The sequence below is a fragment of the Propithecus coquereli genome, unplaced genomic scaffold, assembly GCF_000956105.1.
Source record: "Propithecus coquereli isolate 6110/MARCELLA unplaced genomic scaffold, Pcoq_1.0 Scaffold166, whole genome shotgun sequence".
In the NCBI taxonomy this organism is placed as follows: Eukaryota; Metazoa; Chordata; class Mammalia; order Primates; family Indriidae; genus Propithecus; species Propithecus coquereli.
This window is the reverse complement of record NW_012141191.1, coordinates 395217-417730: the sequence shown is the minus strand read 5'-3', so window position 1 is coordinate 417730 and position 22514 is coordinate 395217. Positions and strand designations below refer to the sequence as shown.

Below are 22514 nucleotides of genomic sequence, written 5' to 3'. Positions count from 1 at the left end.
TACACTTACCAGGTTCTTCTTGTTACCAAAAGCTTGGCACTTGTCACCGAGGCTCCTTCAGAAGAATGAGGACAAGTGGTTTGAGGAGAAGGAAAGAGGAGTTTATTAATTTGCCAGCAAATGAGGAGGATGGAGACTCCTGTCTAAAATGCCATCATCCTAATCACATGCAGAAATATAGAGCTTTTACAGGGAGGCTTTTCAGTTCTGGGCTATTATTGTTCAACTACAATGGATGATTCTTATTGTCCCATCTCCTTTGAAGACAAACTCATGTCCTCCAGCCAGGACCTCTGCCTGACAGTTCTGCTGAGCCATGGCAAAGAACAAAGGACACTCCTCTGACCCTCCTGACCCTGGCCTGAGGCAGGGATGCAGGTCCTAGTTCTTCAAAAGGAGTGGGGGATGTTTTAAAGCAAGAGAAAACATTTTTTGCCATTTTTTCAGGTCATTCTCTGTGTTATATATTCTCCACTGTCAATTTTACCCTTCCATATCTATGGGACGAGGGGCGATGTAGTCATCAAGCTACTTCCTGCTCAATTGGTGCAATGTTTTAGATGGAGGGTTTATACTTATGTATGCCACTGCAAAGTTTTGGTAGTATAATTACCAGGTAAGAAAGGTCACAAGCAACAGCTGCAACAGTGAGGATTGACAAGGCAAAGTGGACTGTTGCTTTGTACACTATGTCTGGTACAGGGCTGTGTTAGAAAGAAACAGGGGACCTCTGAGTATAGAGCTATTAGTTGCACCCTATAGGGGATCTGAGAGACTGGCTTCTGCAAATTCAGAATTCCATATACAGAAATACTTGCACCAAACAGGTTCAAGATGACAAAGCCAGCTGCAAGACAGATTAACAGAAGAGACAATAGCCTGGGGAAATCCTTACTAAGGAGTTGTCTCCCCATCCTATGGAAAAAACGCATAATTAAAGAAAGGTTAGCAAAATATCAACATTTTCATTTTTCCCTTTTCCTTAAATAGATACTTTAGATCGACTAAATGCCGGCCCCTCCACTGGGAGCTTGGGTCCTCTTTTTCCATGGGAAACCTCTTTATTTTGGTATTATGGATCCAAGGTTTTCATTTCTGACAATTTCAATGAGTTGTGAGTTGTTAGAGGTACTTCATAGGGTCCCTTTCACTTCTCTGTTTCCAACCAGGGTGGCGACCTGAAATTGGCAAACTCATGTATAGTAGGTAGCACCTGATTGCTTTCCTCTGCTTTTTTTACTCATAGTTATATTACCATACTTACCTCAGGGTGCTAGGAAGGGTCTCTCCTAAACTATTTCTTAGGGGTTTAACCTTCTGAGGGCTATCCTTATCCAGAGAGGACAAATGGCAATATCCTATCCCACTTTCCTGCATCAATTTCAGGGTGCATGCAATTTACATTCTAGATGTAGGGCTTTGCTTATTTGCTGGGTTACCTCCAATTCAAATAGGGTCCCTTATCACTCTGTATGGAGGGGGCGGAGCGTGTGAACATCTTGACAACCTGCGGGATCATTGAGTCCACCATATTCAGCTTTGGAGAAATGGTTCACCAGATTCCCACTGTGGGGCCACTTGAAGAAGTTCATGGGTGACCACAGAACATTGTGCAGCAGATCCAGGTGCAGATGGCAGGAAGCAAAGATTCCCCCAATGGGCACTGCCACAGAGAAGCCAAACATGGTGATAACTTGAGCTGTTGAGCTGTCTCTGCAGCTGCCTGTCCATGGTGTCCACCACCAGCATGCCATTCTCCATCTGCCTGGCCTCTTTCCCTGGACTGCTGATGACCATCATCCCATTGCCCTCTGAGGCTTATTCCTGCTCTGAGCTGACATATGTGCACAGGAGCTCAGTGAAGGCCCTGCCCCGTGCCGGCAGCTCCTGGTAGGAGCCCATCTTGGAACTTCAGATGTTTTCTTCATTTGGGTATGACAAGCTTTTACCCAGCCTAAACTAATACAAGTTTAGACATCTGAGTGAAAATGCCAATCATTGAAAGGGTAGGCCCCACACTGTGTAGCAGGTCACCTCTCTGTCTTTGGATTGTTTTGAGTACACAAACAGTCCATTGCAAATGAGGTCCTCCCAAATGATATCACCCCAAATCCATTAGGGTATCCCATCCTTAATGTTTGCATTCATGTAAGTGCCTTATAAGAGGCTGAACCAAAGTTTTGGGTAGGAGAACAAGTCCATGAGAATTCTGTCTCCATTTCGCTGTGTCGTCCCAAATGTCAGAGCCCCAGCTTTTAGTTTTAAAGGTGATCTAAGTCTAGCAAGGCCCTGAGGAACAGGTCACCTCCAGTGGCCTCCTTAGCAGCTCTGCCTGTGGCCTGATTTCTTTTTTCCATGCTGGCCACCCACTTGGGCTTAGCCACAGTCTGTATCAGGGTATTACTTCAGTGGCATGTTTAATATCTTTATTTCCTGCCATCCAGAGACCCCTTTTCTTCCAAATGGCACCATGAGCATGCACTATCATTGAGAGTCCATACAAATGTTTACATTTTTCTCTCTGGATAACTGTTCTGGTTTTAGGAATCTGCCCAGCTTTCTGGGCCAAAGTCCCAGGTGACAGTGCCACTGCTATGATCACCACATATCCAGCCCTTTCTTGTCCATAAAGCTGCTCCTGTCAGTGAAAAGATCCCAACGTGGCTCTGACATCAGCCAATCTGACAGATCCATCCTGCTAGAATAGACAGCCTCCAGAACCTCTAAACAGTCATGCTGCAAAGGCTCATTATCTTTGGCTGGCAAAATGTGGCAGAATTGAGAATAAACACAGTCCTTAATAATGACTCACAAGTAGCTGTTACTGCTTGGAGGCAAAGAGGCCATCCTCTCACAATATTGTTCAGTGACTTTGAGAAGTATTCCGCTGGCCTGGGATGTCTCTCAGCATCTGTACTAAGACTCCAAGGCTCATTCCTTGTTTTTCACATTATTTAAGAGTCAGGCAAACCCAAAGCAGGGGCAGTCAAAGCTATCCCCTTAAGGGACCCATACAAGGGCTTTACCATCAGTTCAAAGTCTGGGATCCAGATGTCATTCCTAGGAACTCCAGATGAGTAACCTGTTGTTTGCAAATCTGTCCAATTGCGGGTTCTGCAAGTCCCACTAAGCTCCCATCAAAGAGGGCAGGAGAGCCCTTTTAAAACCCCTAACACAGTCTAGTAGCACTGCAAGGCCACCCCAGTCCCAGGATCCTGCCATTTAAATGCAACTGAGTACCATTTAAGTTCCTCAGCTTGCCTATGACTGCCTCACCACTGCCTGGCCCTTCCCCCACCATTCCCTGCCTGGCTCGCAGATCACTGGATGTGGTTGGTGCCAGGATCGGGGTGGCAGCTAGGGGAAGGAGCCCCCCGGATTGTTTCTGTCCACATGGCTTGGCACCAACTGAATCCCCACTGTCAATTTTGCCCAGGGCTCCTGTGGAGAATATTGGATTATAGCTACTAGTGAGGCAGGAGATGGTGTACCCCCTTTCATCCTCTGAGTCCTGGACTTAAAAAAAAAAAACATTTTCTTTCCTAGGGGCTTCTTGTTACCTGGAGTCCTTTGCAATTTTGGGCAATGTTTTTTCTCAACGTCCTTTCTTTTTATAAAAGGCACACTGATTGTACATAAATTGTCCTGCTCCGGTTATGGATGCCCTCTGGCCAAATCAAGCTTCCTACCAGGAGAGACCATTTCAAACTCCAGAGTCATAATTAGTGAGCATAGAACTGAAGAGTTCAAGTTGCACCCTTCCCTGTTTCCTCACGGTGCCAAGATGGCAGTGGTGGCAGCGGGCAGCATTTGCCCTGGGCTGTCTGTGGGCCTCTGATGGGGCCCATATCAGCCCAACTGGGGCAGGCATCACAGCCCCCTCCCCTCCCCAGAGCTGGCAGGCACTGTTGCTTCCCCATTGCCTCATCACTGGTCCCCCCAGGGCTGCAGTCCTACTTGTTGCTTTTCCCCCACCATTGCCCGCCCCAGCCCAGCAGCAGACCCAGAACTGCTGTGGACCAACAGAACAAAGTATCATGAGTATCCCACCCACCACCAGTAGAGGTCTGTTTTGTACCATTAACTTTATCCCAGGCCTTTAACATGGCATTAGATCATTAAATATGAAATGTCCGACCTCAAATCAAACTTAAGAAAATTGGACATTTCATATCCAATAACCCAACACATATGGGATCTTGCCCCATTTACCTGAACTTTGGACAAAATAATTCCAGTAGTAAGACACTATAATAATTCAGGGTTTCATTTAACAGCCACTTCTCACACTCCAGCACGTACACTGGATTACTATAACATGATTCTCCTTACATAGAGGTTTGTAACTATAAGTTGACCACTGGGCCAAAATTTTTCCCAAGGGACTTTTAGATGGAACTTCCTTATGTTGCAACAAAACTAACAAATAACAAACACAGACAATACAGAGAATTCTCAATGTAAAATGCCAGGCCTATCAAAAAAATTGGAATGTAAAGGGAACAGACGCCATCCCAAATGGTGCCTTGGCACCTCAAATGTCCTGCCATAGGGCTGCAAGGTTCAAAACCCTCCCCAAATGGTGGCCTAGTCCCCCCCACCCGCTGTTCCCTGGGAATTGCATGTGAGTTCTGAATTCAAACCAGATTCCCTAGCTCCATTCAACCTCATGACTTACTCCCCCAAACAGCACTTCCAGACAAATATCCCGCTATAAGCCTCTGAACGAATGTCCTGCCACAGAGCTGGAGGGTTCAAAACCCTCCCCGGATGCGTGGAATTAGGGTCTCAGCGTGCATGCTGCGCAACTTACCAAAGAAACAAATGGCCAAGTGTCTGGACACATCCCCAACCCATTTCCTTCCCCTCAACTCAGTTCAGGTTGGTCGGCGGGGTGGGGGGGTGGTGCAGGTGGGGGCGCTGCATCTACTTCGGTGGGGGGGAAGAGATGGGAATTCCTCAGAACAAAAACAATCCTGTACTCTCTCACCTTGAAAAGAAGCGTCTCCTACCAGAGAAGACTCATGGCTTGTCTCAGGGCTGCTCCCTGCTTCCTCCAGCAGTTGCGGAGTGCCATTCCACCAGGAGCTGATGGACCCAAGTAGGGATTCCAAAATCTGTTATCAAAAGCTCAGCAGTTGTTCCTGAGGCTGCTTCAGAAGAATGAGGACAAGTGGTTTGAGGAGAAGGGAAGAGAAGTTTATTAATTTACCAGCAAATGAGGAAGATGGAGATTCCTGTCTAAAATGCCATTGTGTCCTAATCATGAGCAGAAATATAGAGCTTTTAAAGGGAGGCTTTTCAGTTCTGGGCTATTATTGTTCAACTACAGTTGATGATTCTTATTGTCCCAACTCCTTTGAAGACAATCCTGTGTCCTCTGGCCAGGACCTCTGCCCAGACAGTTCTGCTGAGCCATCTCCTGTAGCACAAAGAACAGAGGACACTCCCCTGCCCCTCTCAACCCTGGTTTGAGGCAGGGATACAGGTCCTCGTTCTCCAAAAGGAGTGGAGGATGTTTTAAAGAGACAGAAAACATTTTTGCCATTTTTTTCAGGTGATTCCCTCTGTTAGGTACTGTTGTTTCACCCTGGGACAGAAGGACTAGAATGGAGGTTCAAGGCAGGGTAGAAGGAGGTTGGACTTAACACAAGTGAGAGGAAGCAGAGCCCTTAACCAGATGAATATGAAACAAGATGGCATGGAACTGGGATCTGGGAAATCCTGCCAAAGTGAATTCTCCTGCGATAAAGATTTCTGAGTCTTGGGCAGTTGGCCAATCCACTTCTATTTGGTTCTTATCTTGGACTTGAGACTAGCCTACCTGTTCTAGTTGAGGTTTCTACTAGTCATTTAGCCCCCAATGTTCTTTTGGTCTGGAACTCCTGGGCTCAGTGATTCTCTTGCTTCAGCCTCCCAAATATTCTTTTTTTTTTTGAGACAGAGTCTCACTGTGTTGCCTGGGCTAGAGTGCCGTGGTGTCATCCTAGCTCACAGCAACCTCAGCCTCCTGGGCTCAAGCGATCCTCCTGCCTCAGCCTCCCGAGTAGCTGGGACTACAGGCATGTGCCACCATGCCCGGCTCATTTTTTCTCTATATATTTTTAGTTGTCCAATTAATTTCTTTCTATTTTTGGTAGAGACGGGGTCTCGCTCTTGCTCAGGCTGGTTTCGAACTCCTGAGCTCAAACAATCCGCCCGCCTCGGCCTCCCAGAGAGCTAGGATTACAGGCATGAGTCACCGCACCTGGCCCCAAATATTCTTTTGTGTTGAATATTAGTCAGGGTTCTCCAGAGAAACATAACCAATAGAAGATATATGTGTGCATATATATATGTGTGTGTGTGTATAGAAATTTATTGCATATACTTTATTTGGATTTATTATACATATAAATCTTGATATACAATTTACAAGTTAATATAACTAATAGATTTATTATATCTGTAAAAAGAGATTTATTTTGAGAAACTAGTGCACACAACTATGGAGGCTGAGCATTCCCATGATCTGCCATCTGCAAACTGGAGCCAACGGTGTGATTAAGTGTGAGTTTGGAGACCTGAGAACCAGAAGAGCCTACGGTGTGAATCTCACTCTGAGGGCAGAAGGAGATGAGATGAGATGTCTCAGCCCAAGCAGTGAGGCAGGGAAAAAGGGAGCAAATACCTTCTTCTGTCTCTTGTTCTTCCTCCTTTTTTCCTGGGTAGATAAAATGATGCACAACCACATTGGGGAGGGCTATCTACTTTACTGAGTCCATCTATTCAAATGCTAATCCGGTCCAGAAACACCCTCGAAGACATATTCAGAAACTGTGTTTCATCTGGACACCCCAAAGCTCACTCAAGTTGCCACATAAAATTAACATCACAGGTTGGATTTATTTTTTTGGAAATTGAAAAATGCAGATACAAGCTAGAGTGGTGCTGGGAACCCCAGCACTTTGGTATCTACTTACGACTCTCTCGTCCCATCCTGTTCCTAGTTAGCTCATAAGATCCTCTGAGATTTTCTAGAGATTTTATTTCCTGCTAGTTCTTAAAGAGTACAATGTTAAAAAATAAATTTGCAGCAATTTGAAAGCAAGAGTTTTTTCAGATCTCTATTGGCCTCTGATTTGAGGTAGGCATGGATCTTTTTTTAAGGTAATTTTTTCAAATTACTTCTCTTAATTTTCCTTCTAGGAATTAGTATCCCAGGCATTTTCTCCTCTTGCTCCTCCATGCCTCCCTCTCTCCCACTTCTCCCTTCCTCAGCAATGGGCTTCAAAGTCACTGGGTTGATTTAAATGATATTAAAGCAACCAGTTGGATTTTCTAAGATCCAAGGGTGACTCACCTGATCTCAAGAGGAAGCCCCACATTGGCAAGTTATTATTTTCTCATTTCACAAAACATTGTAATTTTTTAGTTATTGCCAGAGAGAAGTCAGAAAGGCACCGCGGAATGGATACATACGGTAGTGATATGGAAACTATGCTTCAATGCTGAGAGTGAAAAACACAGTGAATGTGAGAAAGAGAACAAGGTGAATATTATAAAGGAAGCAGCATCAGAATGTACCAATGTTCTGCGTATAGAGGAGTTAGCTGTTCAGGTGGTTTGGGAGAGGGTAATTCCAACTCTCACAGATTAATTTTTAAGAAAGAGAACGTAAAGCACAAATAAACGTGCTTGTTATGGGGAGTGCCATAATGGTCTCGATGAGTAGAAGATTGTGCAGATGGGTTCCGATGTCATCTCATCTGCTCCTCGCTTTTGTTAAGTGGGAGCCGAGACACAGCCTCTGCGGTGTAAGAACGATCTAATTATGGCTCAGGTGACTGGAAATGGAAACCTGCCACAGCACTTGGAGGAAGCACATTTCAGATTTCCCCCCGTCCCCATGTTAAGCAAGCTCTTAAAATTGTAAATCTAGTGATACCATGAAGTATGTTTTGATGTTTAAATCAATGGGCATTTCATGATAATGGCTCCACAGCTGAGCAAGCCTATATTTGCTTTAAAATTTTATCTATTTAGAAGTCATTGAAACTGCCAATCAATGGGGCAGCTGACACATTCACTTTACATAACAAAACAACAGGGCTCATGTCAGAACTATGACCCAAGTTAGAAAATTCGTGTCATTTTGTTATTCCTCTTAAGAGTTGATGTTTTCCTTTGAGTTGCTCTTCACAGCATCTGCTAAGTGGTTTTGTTGTTGGATTTTAGGGCTTGGCACAATATTCCGTCCTCTTTTATGGCTATTACGACAATAAAAGAACGATCGGATGGATGAATTTCAGGTTGCCGCTCTCCTATTTTCTGGTGGGGATTATGTGCATTGGATACAGCTTTCTGGTTGTCCTCAGAGCGTAAGTTTCATTTGCCTTTTGGAAAGCAAGCCGTGATTTCTGGAATTGAATGGGGGGCGTAAATTTAAGAATTGGATATAATTTTGTTGTTATTTCATGTCTAGAGGATGCAGAGTCTGTAAGAGCTGAAAATGCAGTTTTAATACTGACACTAATGTTAGACTGTTACATCCTCAAAACAAAAGGGTTGAATACAAACACAGGCCTTTGGGTCATCTCACTGGGTCAGTCTGATGGTTGCGTGCCTACTTTGTGTTTAAACATATTTTTAAAACATGCCTTTTTGTACTCTCAGGTGTGAATCAATGTTGCCAACAAGACAGGGAAACAGCTGCTGACCCCTCTTTTGCAAGCAGAGAGGTTTGCAACTTGCAGAATCACCACAATAGGCAAAATCTGTTGTTGTCTGTTCATTTTTTTTTTTTTTACAAACCAGAATAATCACTCATCCAAAAAATTTTAGCTGTGTAAGACAGCAAAAACGAATGGCTCCCAATGAGACCATCACACTCAACTGTATAATCACGGTTTGTCTTGGGAAAGGATTTATTAGAGTATGGGGAAGAATTTCAGTGGACAACCAATAATACTGCAGTTCATTTTCTCTCCCTGCCTGAAATATATTTATAATACCCCACTTAAAGGCATTGCAGAAAACCTAGCACAGTTATTTGGGGCTATGAAAAATCCACCCTTTAGTTGATTTTTTGAACTAGTTTGGGAGAAGAGTTAAAACATCTCAGGTAAGGTCCTCATTCTTTTATTTAACTGTGCACAGGTGAATCAACCTTTTTACTCACCGTTGGAGGCCCTCTGCCTGAGAGGCTAAGAGGGAAAAAGTGCACAGTCCCCCTGAGTAGGAGCTCTCTGCAGCAGTCTGTGACTAAACCTGACTCACTGATTCCTCCAGAAAAAAACCTCTCATATTTAGTTTTTAAGCTCTTTCAGGATTTGAAAAAAATCTTATCGGAAACCCCATATCCAAGATATTTATCAAACTGTCCAAGTGTAAGCAGAGACCTCAAATATAAGGCAAATGTCCATTGGATAAAGTACTACCACATTCCAAAAAAATAAGATATTTCCTATTCTTTTGACTATATTATTTTGGTTGGAGTAAGTCAGTCATATCATTTACATTACTGAGGCCTCATAAGTATCATCTCTGTGTTGGTCCTTTAGGCTCCATGGTCACTGGGGAAGAATGTTTTTGTGTATATAATTGCTCAGATTTTTTCAGTGACTCTGCAGAGGCTGTGTACCCCAGTGGGCTCTCAAGCCGTGTGTCTAGGTTCAAATTCCAGCTCCACCATATATGTAATTATACAGCCACCAACAAATTGCTCAACTGCTCTTTTCTCCTGTTTTCCATCTCTCATAGAGATGTAACACATGCGAGTGAGGACTAAATAAATAAATACATAGAAATCACTTAGAACACATCTGGCACGTGAAAAATGTATAACAAATGTTAACCAATTTATTGGGATTATAATTCATAGGCTTATCGAAAAAACAAATAAAGCCAGCATGGGAGGAGTTGAGGCCACGTGATAGCTCCCCAAAATAGGGAAGTCACATATGGTTGTGCAGTTGCACATTAATAGATTTGTATATTTAGTAAAACAATTTACCGGTAGACAAACTTAAAGCATCTAGAACATCATTGTGCAAGACAAGCCACATATATAATTAAAAGATTTCTAGTAGCCATATTAAAAAATAAACAGCTATAATTAATTTTAATTATATATTTTATTTAACCCAATATATCAGATTATTATCACTTTAACACACAATCAATATAAAGTTGTTATTGAGAAATTCTCTATCTTTTGGGGTAGTTACCACGTCTTTGAAATCTGATGTGTATTTTTCACTAGTCACATTTCAAGTGCTCAGTAAGTAACCACATATTGCTGGTGGCAACAACATTGGCTAAGGAAGCTCCAGAGGAAGTAGTGGCTTTTTCAAATTTGCTTAAAGACGCCATTTAGAATAGGGGCAAGGCACCAACTCTACATTTCCTCCTCAGTGTCATCATGTTATGTCAACCAAACCAGGCCGGCTTTGGCCTCTCACTCTGGCATGAACCTTTGGTTGTGCTTTACCTGATTGGCAAGTGGTTTAAGCCCATCGGCCTATATAGCAAAACAATTCATAAGCAATACATGATTTTCACCTCACCCCAGCCCTGGGGACAATACTTGGTAACAAAAAGAATTGATGAGATATAAATAATTATATAGAATCATTTATCACCTCTTCCCACCCCCATCCCAATCAAATATACTTTTGGAATAAGTATGAGTGAATTTATGAGACACATTATGCAAACTGAAGAGAAAGGAACCTGAGCTCAAAAATCAACTAGGCTACATCAGGACTTTGTCATCCTGCCCAGACTGTTAGCTTCAGCAGCCTCATCCATAAAATGGGGCGAATATCTATTTTTAATTACTTAATAAGGAAATTGGTAGGTAAAATGAGAAAAAAAATCCCAAGAAAGTACTTTGAGGTTTTAAGGTAGGGTGGCTCAGGACTCTCCCCATTGTAGCATTGGAAGTCCTGCATTTCAGAACCTCCTCAGTCCCTGGCAAACAGGGATGGTTCGTCACCTTGGTTTTAAGTCCTTCTCTCCCTCCCTTGCTCCATTCCTTCCTTGTTCCCTACCGTTTTCCTTCCTTCCTTCTTTTCTTTCCAGGTCAGTGTATATTCCTATCCACCTCACCAGCTTAAAAATCTTCATAGTGAATATAGTCACGTAAGTATTAAAAGCAAGTTAACACAATATAATGTTGTAAAGTTACATGACATGGAAACCATCAGCTCCTTCATATGTTGTCCTCATGAGTTTGGCATTTTATATCCCAATGTAAAGGTGGTTTGATATCAAGACCCAGCTGTTCCCATTAAAAACAGTTGTCTAAGCTAAAAATTCAAAATTTCACTGATATATTTTATAGAAGCTGAACTAATGGAAACAGCTAAATCATTCAGGGAGTGTATGCCTTAATGAGAAACTCTCCTGTATTATCCCAACAGGCTTTTCCAAGATTTTTCCCTATTGAAGGGTTCCCTGGGATTAGTTATATTTTTTGCTGTTTATGAGCCTGGCCATAATAATATTCATAGAATAGGCTAATAATATCCTCAAATATCTAAATCATGTGCCATATATAACCCCAAATGGTGTTAAAATTTTTGTCTACATAGACTATCGTATACATTTATTATATATATATCATAAACCTACCTATCCTGTAAACCAGCCTCAACACATGCATATAAATATGTTTATATTTGGCAAAATTACAATATTTTCATCCATATTTCTGGATCTGCAACAATAATTATAATTTATATTAATTTATGTTTGAAGTAATAATAACAATTAACATTTGTTGAGCATCTACCATGCATCAGTTTAAATTATATCACCTTTAACCCTTAAACATTATAAAGTGGGTATTAATTTTACCACTTTATGAGTAATAAAATAAAATTCAGAGATACTAAACGAACTGCCCACGTCATTTGCCCAGAGGACCTATTTAAACCTAGATTTTTCTAGTTCAAAAGGTATGTTCACCAGGCAGGGCATGGTGACTCAGGCCTGTGACTCAGCTGGGAGAATTGCTTTAGGCCAGGAGTTTGAGACCAGCCCGAGCAATAGCAAGACCCCGTCTCTACAAAAAAGAAAAAGAAAAAGAGAAAGTACCTTCTACCCACTACACCTTGCCAGCTCTCTGTATTGTTCTTCTCCTTACACAGGTCAATTTGTTCCTCTCATCAATCTTGTATACTGGGTTGAGTAGGTATTAGTTATTCCTGTTAGACAGATAAAGAAATTAAGACTCAGCAGAGTTTGTTTTGACTAAGCTCAAATAGCCAGTAAATTGCAGAACTTGGCTTTGAACAACACCATTCTCTAATTCTGCACTTATTTTTTTCTAATTTCTGATATGGACTCATCTATGTTGATGATGACAAGGGCCTGGCTCTAGCTTGTCCAGGCTAGCCTTTTTAATTTTTTTAAATTCTATATTAGAATTGTTCCCTATCTGTTGTCAAATTCGTTTGGAACTTCATGGCCTTGAAATGACTCCTATGTCCAAAAGTTTTGTAAAAAAACAACAAAGAAAATTAAACCTATCAAAACCAAGTTTTTGTCTTATAAGACTCTTGCATCTTCCAAAGTTACATTAAATTCATGGCAAATCTTATACACCATTTCTAAATGAGTGGAACTTCATTTTCTCCCTTCTACGTGGATTGTCAGTGCCTTTGTCCACTTTCTTTTCACTTTTTAGGTACCTGTTTACCCAGATAGCAGTGACCTACTTAACACTCTGCCCAAACATCTTCTATGTCTCTTGATATCCTTACAGGGGATCTTAGAGTCAAAATTGTCTCTCTTTCCACCCTCCTACTCCTACCCTAATTAATTTTTCTTTGCTGAAGGAATCTCTCTTGTCTAATTAGAGAAAAACAATAAGAGTCCCTCATAGACCCCAGTCTAATATTTTACTTCTCCAAGATATTTTCATTGGCGATGACAATGTTTGATTTCTCTAATGTTGGATTTCAGACCATGTCATGGGCTCTGGAAGGGTAAGTGGGGCTGGCCTACAGGGCAGGGGCAGGATGTCCTGGCAAGTCCCACGAAGCTTATGATTTTTTCCACTTCCTCAAATTACAGTTGACTTGCTTCAAAAATGCTTGGAGCAGAAAAGCAGTGAGATATGAAAGGCTTAAAGCCATTAAGTTCCATTTCCTATTACTGCTTTATGACCTGCCTCTGTGATTATGATATTCAACATGAAAAACTGACCTCTTACAAGCATAGACTAAGGATAGTTGTAGTCTGGAATGAATGGCAGCTGTGTACAAAATGAGATGATATTGTTGAAACCTCTTACAATGACAAGGACAGAACTGAACAGCAATGGCATAATAAGCATAGATGATATGTTATGTACCATGCAAAAGCAATTTATGCTACATGTATTTACTTGGTGATGCTCTTTGCAGTGCTAAATTTTCTTCCAGAATGACAGCTTATGTATTTATTCATTCATTTAATCACTATTTATGGAGCACCTATTATACTATGGGCAATCTAGGAAGCTATCTAGTGTTTGAGGATTTAATGGTGAACAAAATAAAGTCTTTGTCCTTGTGGTGTGCAGTTGGGGAAACAGATGACAAAGAAAGAATGACTAGTGGTTGTAGCCACTATACTATGAATTTGTACTTTTGTGTTATCCTTTGCAGTCCAATATTAGGTTATTAAGTACAAAATGACCAATTTCCTTAAATAGTAAGTCTGACAGTTGATATCTTTGACATTTCACTTTGACACTTCTTGTTTTATGTTTATTGTGAAGGTACATCCTTAGTCTTTCAAACATATGTTTTGCTCCGTGATTATCTTTCAATTTTCTTAAGAGTAATTTTTGTGAAACCGTGGATTAGTCAAAAATTTGTGTTATTTTTGAATATAAGTTCCATGGTGGAACCAATGCAGCATAGGCAGCTTGAAACATCAGCAAAGTATTTGGGAAGAATGTGGCTAATGAATGCACCCAGTACATCAATGGTTTGAGAAGTTCCATTCTCGTGATTTAATCTTGAAAATGAACCACATGAGTGACCTGACACCAGGGTGAATAATGATGAGCTGAAAGTTATAGTGGAAGCGAATCCATCTCAACCCACATGTGAATTAGCAGCAAGGTTTGATGTAACTATTCCAACAATGTTGGACCATTTGGAACAAACCAGCGAGATAAAGAAGCTGGATAGATGTATACTGCATGAATTAAACGAGCATCAGAAGAGAAATTGTCTCGAAGCTTGCCTTCCTTTGCTGTCATGACATAAAGGTGAATCATTTATACACCATATTGTTACATGTGATGAAAAATGGATTCTTTTTGAAAATTGAAAGTGTTAGGCACAATGGTTGGGTAAAGATGAAGTGCTGAAACAGTCCAAAACTGAATACTCATCAAAATCCTAATAGTGTCTGGCGGTTCAGCACCGGTATTATCCATTATGGCTTCATGAAACCTGGTCAATTGATTACAGTGGATGTCTGCTGCAACCAACTGAATGAAATGATGAGTATGCTTGCAATTAAGCAGCTGAGATTGGTCAATAGAGACAGGCCAATCCTCTTGCAAGACAATGCTTGACCGCATGTCACACAAACAACATTGCTCAAACTACAGCAGCTGGACTTGGAAACTCTCTGTCGTCCACCATATTCACCAGACCTTGCACCAATTGACTATCACTTCTTCAGGCTTTGGACCACTTCTTGCAAGGGAAAATATTCAATTTTCAACAAGCTGTGGAAAACGCCTTTCGAGATTTCATCACTACTCGCTCTCCAGGCTCCTTGGCTACTGGCATAAACAAGCTACTGTTAAGATGGCAAAACTGTGTTGATAGTTTAGGTCCACACTTTGATTAATTATACTGCTTCTTGTTTGAGATATAATAAAGTACCCTTTTGATTTGAAATTGGACATTTCATATTTAATGAACTAATATTTGCTGCAATTTCTTCTCTCTTAAGAATTCAATATGGTAGTCCTCCTTTATCCTGGGGAAATATGTTCTAAGACGTCCGGTGGATGCTGTCAATTGAAACACGTTTCTGTTCGTGTCTTTCACCCACAAATATAATGCCTTTTTCATCTTAACAAAGCTCTTATCAAGCACTGTGGCCATAAGTTTTTCAGTGTGAGATGCGACAGACAGCAAAACTAGCACAAATTTCTTTTTCCTTTTTTCACAGTTTCACAGATAGAAGATTCATTCTTACCATAGGTCTTAGCCACCTCAGCATTTGATTTTTTTTCTTTTTTTATTAAGTTGAGAACTTTGGCCTTTTAACTTAAAGGAAGCACTTTATGGCTTCTCTTTGGCATATCTGAATTGCCAACATCACTATCCTTTTTTAATAATTTGATGCAAAATAAGGCTTATTTTAGATAAAAGAGGGAATAGGATGGAATTAGTCAGAGGCTGTTGGAGGTCAAAACAAACAACAATGATTCAGTGGTGGAAAATTTGAAAGAGAGGTGGCCTTCATAAAACCATGTAGGTGGTGAAGAGATTCTGATTCCTGTACTAAAAGATGGAACATGGAAGGGCACTAAAATGGACAAGGCTAAAGATGTGAACAAAGCAGTTTCTGCAGGATTCATATTGTGTTCTCAGAACACATTGCAATAAAAAGTCTTTATAGGAAGGTTCAGTCATGTTGCTCATGAGTCATTCTTCGTGCTAAATAGGGAGACAGAATCATTGAAAACAAACTACTAAAATTTAGCCAATTTACAAGTCAAGTAAGAACATCACAACTCTTGTGCTTTGGGGCTGTTATGAAGTAAAGTAAGGAGGACTTGAACACTGCCATACCAGAACAGTGGATTTAATAACCAAGAAGGCTACTAAGTGAGTAATGGGTGGGGAGTATAGACAGCATGGAAATGCTGGACAAGGGGAGGATTCACGTCCCAGGCAGGATGGAGTGGGATGGGATTCCATCATGGCACTATTCAGAATGGCATGCAATTTAAAACTTATGAGTTGTTCATTTCTGGAAATTTCCATTTAATATTTTTGGACCGAGGTTGATTGCTGAACTTCAGATAAGGGGGGACTACTTGGTTACTATCATCCTTGCAATAATCTTCTTATTCTTGTGTAGTGGTTTTATCCTGTGAGTTTCTAGAAGTTGTTTCCTACCTCCCTCTCAATCTGCTTCCTCATTCTAATTTCCATTTTACCAGAGAAAGACTACATTATAGTGACCCTGTTGGCTTAGGATTTATGGAGGTATTTATTTCATGTATTAAAATCATCCCCATGTACCCATAAAATAACCAAATGACCCCAATGTGTAAATGGAGCTGCAAACTCATGGTCCAAGACAAGAAATTGAGTATGAAAACCTCAGGCAACAGCATAAATGCTACAATTGCCTTCCCCAACTTCCCTGGCAAAGCTAATGATGTATTGAGTTTACTACTCATAGACATAGTAGTTGGAAACTATCGTTCCCTTGAAAGAGGAGAAATTTTCATATGCACATTTTTTTCTCTATAGATAAAAAGTAGCTCTATACACAGAGCTACTCAGGGCTATATCTACCAGGGCTATATCTCAATAAAAAAATGTTGTCAGCAGAAGTTTGTCTTTGATATCCTTCCTCATTCCTTTCATTATTCCACCTGTTTTCATGTTATTTTCCACATATTAAATGATCCCAATTTGCTCACCTTCCTGGGAGACTGTTTTCAGCTATAAAACATTTTCATTGATAAAACTTCATTGAAAACTTATTGGTCCAGTGGACATTTTTACTTGAGGTCCTAACTTTTGCTCAAGGACAGTGCAAAAAATGGACCATGGCATATTAATCAAATAAATCATTTTCTCCCTAGGTTAATTCCTTAGGGAATGCCTGATTTCAAACGTTTTTGACCTGCAAAAAAGGCATTTTTTATGGTTTAAGCCACCTCATGATGTCCTAGCTTGGGCACTGCAGTGAAGTCAGAAGATCTGAGCCCTTGACCTGTCTCTGTGCTGTACTGCTGGACAATGTCTAGCAAATTATTTCACATCTTTGAGCTTCAGCTTCCCCATCTGTAAAAAGGAGAGTAACTACCTTGAGCTCTTGCTAAGTGTTTGAGGAGAACAAGTGCATGCACATAATCACCATTTGCAAGGGTAAAGTGGTGGAAGGAAGAAAGGAATAATTATTTGTGATTATTTTTCATAACGTGTTAGCCTATTTAAAATATATAAGCTTCCATAGGAGTGGAGCTAATGATGGGGGAATTTAGATGACCTTAGAGAAGCCTGTCAACCTACAATGTCAGCCTTATGTCGTTGTTCCTTTTTCTTCTTTTGGTCTCATATGACTGTAATATTTACCTTATGGGACTGTTTTATGATGTGTCATATGAAATTTTGATTTTGCTATTTATAGTGATAGAGGAAAAAAGGAAGTGGGGTAGGTGGAATATAGATCTCCAACCACTAAAATAAACCTATAAGTAAATGCATTTTAAACTCCTCAATCAAAAATATAAATAAATAAATAAAAACCACTGATTAGAATATATGTAGCCACTTGACATTAAAGTTGTATATAAATCTTGATTTTTGGTCAAGAATTGTAGACAGAAATTTAATGCATTCAATGTAATCACTCTTTGAGAGGAGATTCTAGTGGGACTTAAATTTTACATAGGAGTTTCTTGGCCTGGTTTAGTCCATCCATAGGCTTCAGATGATCTGGGAACTAACTAAAATTGTGTGGAATAGGGTTAATATGTAAAAAAGTCTGTACATTTTTTTTTTTTTTTTCCTCAGGAGGGACTCAATGGTTTTCATCAGATTCTTAAAGGGATCCTTATCCTTTTAAGAACAATTTATATGACCTTAATGTCTTGGTTTAAGTAAAGCAATTAAAAAAACTGTTTTGTATGTACCTGTTTAATTATTAAAATCATCAATGCTGAGTAGTCTTTTAATTTTGAAGGCCTGGAAAATGAACAATTTAAAAATTATGAAATCTTAAAAATAAACTATACATCTTTTAGATATTGCTTCTCCAATTTACCTATAATTATCATATTTTCTTGCTCTCTATCCTCCCCTTTTCTTTTATCCTTCTTTTCTTTTTTTTTTTCTTTTAATTTTGGCCGGTGGGTTAAACTCCCTATCATTACAGGATGACAAAAAACATTGGTGATGATGGAGGTGGTGACGACAACACTTTCAACTTCAGCTGGAAGGTGTTCACCAGCTGGGACTACCTAATCGGCAATCCTGAAACAGCAGACAACAAATTTAATTCTATCACAATGAACTTTAAGGTAAAGACTCAAATTTAAAAATCCTGTTATTTGTATTTCTAAGAGTAAAACTGGAGGCATTCTATATAGTCTAGTGAGTGAAATATTGTGACAATTAAAAGAAAGATTAACTCATCATTTCTGCTTCTTGGGATCAGGGCTTGGTTCTGATTATGCCTGGAAAATATCCAATGAACCATAAAATCACTATTATCCCTTAAAGACTTTTATTCTTTATGTTTGGTAATAAAATAATGTTACTTGTTTGAAACATGAGACCATCAGTAATCAGAATCAGATATTTTAAATAATAGAACAATACTCACTAATTATTTACAGGAATGAGCTAGCACAATATTTAAAGTGACTCTAAAACATTATTATGTAGTTTTAAAAAATTGTACTGGAAGGACATATCTTTTAGAATAAAGACAATCCTAGTATTAGATCAGTCAATTTGCAAGAATTCTTTCTTCTTTCTCTCACTTGCCCTCACTAGTTAACCATGTTCACCTGGTTTGTGAAATCCCAGGTTTAGTTTACATTGTCATTCCTCACATTCTGATGTTTGCAAAAATAATTCCTGAGTTCATGATACTTTTCATAGCTAAGATATTCCTTTTTGTTTTATTTTGTTTTGCCTCGGCACAGGAAGCTATAATAGAAGAAAGAGCAGCCCAAGTAGAAGAAAATGTCCACTTGATCAGATTCCTGAGGTTTCTCGCTAACTTCTTCGTGTTTCTAACACTTGGCGGGAGTGGATACCTCATCTTTTGGGCTGTGAAGCGATCCCAAGAATTTGCACAGCAAGATCCTGACACCCTTGGGTGGTGGGAAAAAAATGAAGTTCGTTTCTGCGTGATTTTTATGTGTTTAGAACCTGACATTTATTATTTCGTGGGTTATGCTTCTATGATGGAATATTAAATAAGGCCACTCTTTGCCTACCACCCATCCTGCCTTGCAATTAACCAAATTTATTGCACATTTTCCACTCTATTCCAGTCTTAATTCTAAATTTACTATCGGTTTTTCATTTTGTAACTTGATGAAAAGTTAGAGTCGAAAAGATATTAGAAAACATACAGTCAAACCACTACATTTTACAGAAGGAAATGATGAATCTCAGGAGATTGGATGTGTATTTATGGTCACAGAGTTAGGAGAAGTGTCAGGGTAAAAACCTTGAAGTCTTGATTTCAAGTCCAAGATTCTTTTTATGACCCTATGCTGCTTTCTCCATAAATCCCCCATTATTGAAAGATCCAATTGTTAACTGAATTGTTTAAAGCAGCCATGATACAGCCCTTGGTCCCCACATTGATCCCACTGGAATCATTTAGATGGCCTCCCCAACTTTGGGCAACTTGGGGCTTCCCTCTGTTTTTCACTAGAAGCCTAACTGCACATCTCCATCTCCTCCTCCCCCTGACTCTCCCTCTGAGTGCTACTCAGATGAGGCAGGCCATCTCCTTTCTAGGAATTAAACTTTATGATTGTTGTTTGCCTTTAGTGTATCTGCCCATTTAGCAAGTCAGAGAAAGGAGGCTAGAGGTGGATATTTAGATTCAGTAAATCACTGGTCATGAGTTATTGCTAGGGCCTACTTCCTTTCATAAAGTGTTCTAGCATACAATGTGACATCATTTTGAGCTTGGGCATTTTCAAAGTATATGCAGATTTAGGCTGTTTTGCAGAGCCCTGTAGACCAAAATATTAAGGCAAGTCTTCATAAGCATAGAATTTCCTAAAATATCTAGAAAAGCAAATGATATAATCTATAATACTTACCAAAAGTGACTCCAAATAAAAAAATTATATGTATTTCTAAAGTGGTGTCAAGAAAGATGAGAGTCCATATATTTTAAAGACTGTAATATCATAGTCACTTCATGAAAACCTATAAAATAAGTCATTGAGCAATGACTTTATTTATTTAAACCAAAGGAACACCTCAAACCATTTGCTAAGTTTGCTTTCAAAATTCTTACAATTATAATAGTACACGCAGGCAAAATTATCATGTAGCTTTGGCCCATGGTTCATACTGATCATGTTTTTGTATAAATGAATCATATTAAAGAATGCATAGTTGATTATCATTAAAAGAATCACTCTTTGTAGGAACCTCTTTAACATCCATTTCAGGCAGCCCCTGAGTCTTAGGGATCAATGAGGGTAGCAACGGGGATTCATGAATAACTTTATAAATTTGATGAAACCAAATTTAAATTTACCTTATATAAGATTTCACAGGATCTGCCAAGTTTTTACATTAGACTGCAATTATATCATGCTGATTTTATATTATGTAATAGAATTCTGAGTTTGAGTTTGAATTCTGTTGGTCATGCTTATATAATGTTCTTAATAAAAATGACATAAACATATTAGCAATTAGTTTCTAAATATAACCTGGGTAGTTATAGTCATTCAAAACATGGAGTCCACAGGGGAAAATAGGAAATGTTTAGTGGTGACAATTTGAGCCAAATTGGGAAAGACAGTCACCAGAGTTTCTTGAAATCTTTTTTTTTTCCCCATTATAAAATTAGTGCATGTTTTGGATTCTTTCCTTTGACTTAATTTAGCCTAAAAATATAATCATAAGGGCACTAAACAGCCAAGAGATAAGAACCACATTTCCTACTGTTCGTGTTCCTATTCATATTCTCTCTCTCTGTGTCTCTCTTTCTCTCCCTCATTCTCCTGTAACACTCTCTTGCCTTTGCCATTATAGATCAATCTTTCATTTTTAAAATGTTTCTACCTTGGCTTCTATAACGTTATGTGATGCGTTCTCTATTTGTTTCTCTGAATCTACTCTCTTTTCTTTGATAAAACCCATCCCATTTTTTTGTGTCCCTGAAAGTTTGCACTCCCAAAGATTCAGTATTTAGTCCTGAGCCCATCTCAGGGAATTCAACAATTTTAACTGATTAAATTAGCCCATATGCTGGTGATTATAAAATTAGTATTTCCAGTTTGGATCTCATCTTCAAGCAAATCATTTTCTATTTCCCTTGGAAATCTTGTTTTGAAGCACATCACTGTATTAGAATCAGTTGCCACGTAGAACGGTAGGTGTTCTCTGAGTAGAGAGTGATGTAAATTGCATTCCTTACTGTGCCAGAAAGCAGAGTATTACTACTGGCACATGCACATTCTCCTATACATGCATATCTTGAGAATATGTGTTGAATATTGTCTTTGTTGTTTTATTTAGATCAAATTCTAAAAATGCATGAAATAATCCTTTTTTAGTCTTATAAAAGATTAAAGTAACCTAGCAGAGAATTTTCCAAAATTCTTGGGAAAACAATAATAATTTCTAAACACTTTTAACCTAGTTCCTTCCTTATGTCTCCTTGTAGATGAACATGGTTATGTCCCTCCTGGGGATGTTCTGCCCAACACTGTTTGACTTATTTGCGGAACTGGAAGACTACCATCCTCTCATCGCTTTGAAATGGCTACTGGGACGCATTTTTGCTCTTCTCTTAGGCAACTTGTATGTGTTTATTCTTGCCTTGATGGATGAGATTAACAACAAGGTACGCCTGTGTCTGGATTGTCCTTGCCATCAGTGTTAAATTTCCAGTCTTGAGATTGTCAGAAGTGCCTTTGAACACTGTTGTTTTCATTTTTGTTTCCATCTCTTTGGAAACAAATCTTTCTAGATTGAAGAGGAGAAGCTAGTAAAGGCCAATATTACCCTGTGGGAGGCCAACATGATCAAGGCCTACAATGCATCGCTCTCTGGAAATAGCACTGGGGCACCTTTTTATGTTCACCCTGCAGATGTACCTCGAGGCCCCTGCTGGGAAACAATGGTGGGACAGGTAACGCTACCAACAGAAGTGTATGACAATTAGTGAATTCAGAAGAGCAGAGTCAATATTTCTTCCAAAGGAGAGATCTTTTTTTAATTGCTTATTAATAACAATAGCTATGATTTATTGAATATTTACTGAGTGCTGGCTCTGAATTTCATGTATATTATCTCAAGCAGTTCTTAAATCCATCCCTTGAGGTAATCCTATTATTATATATCCCTTTTACAGTTACATATTAAAAAAAGAGAGTTTAAAATGGTATGAAGAGATGTTTACTATCTGTGTTATAATAAAGCACCCATATTTAGATACACACTCAAACAAATATTTAAATGGTACTCTATTGTTACTTGTTTGCTATAAAGCAAAACAAACAAAACAAAAATGAATTCTTTTGGGAGCACACACTAATACTAATTTTAATTATGTCAATTTTC

General features: G+C 39.4%; 1 protein-coding gene across 1 annotated transcript in view; it reads left to right on the top strand.

Annotated features, from left to right (window-relative positions):
* Positions 1-22514, top strand: part of TMC1 (transmembrane channel-like 1) — a 174130-nt gene that overhangs the window by 100145 nt on the left and 51471 nt on the right. The window contains exons 10-14 of the mRNA XM_012641587.1: positions 8218-8360; positions 18118-18262; positions 18893-19087; positions 21616-21795; positions 21922-22083. Coding sequence (XP_012497041.1) covers positions 8218-8360; positions 18118-18262; positions 18893-19087; positions 21616-21795; positions 21922-22083 — 825 coding nt within the window. The remainder of the gene's footprint in view (positions 1-8217; positions 8361-18117; positions 18263-18892; positions 19088-21615; positions 21796-21921; positions 22084-22514) is intronic.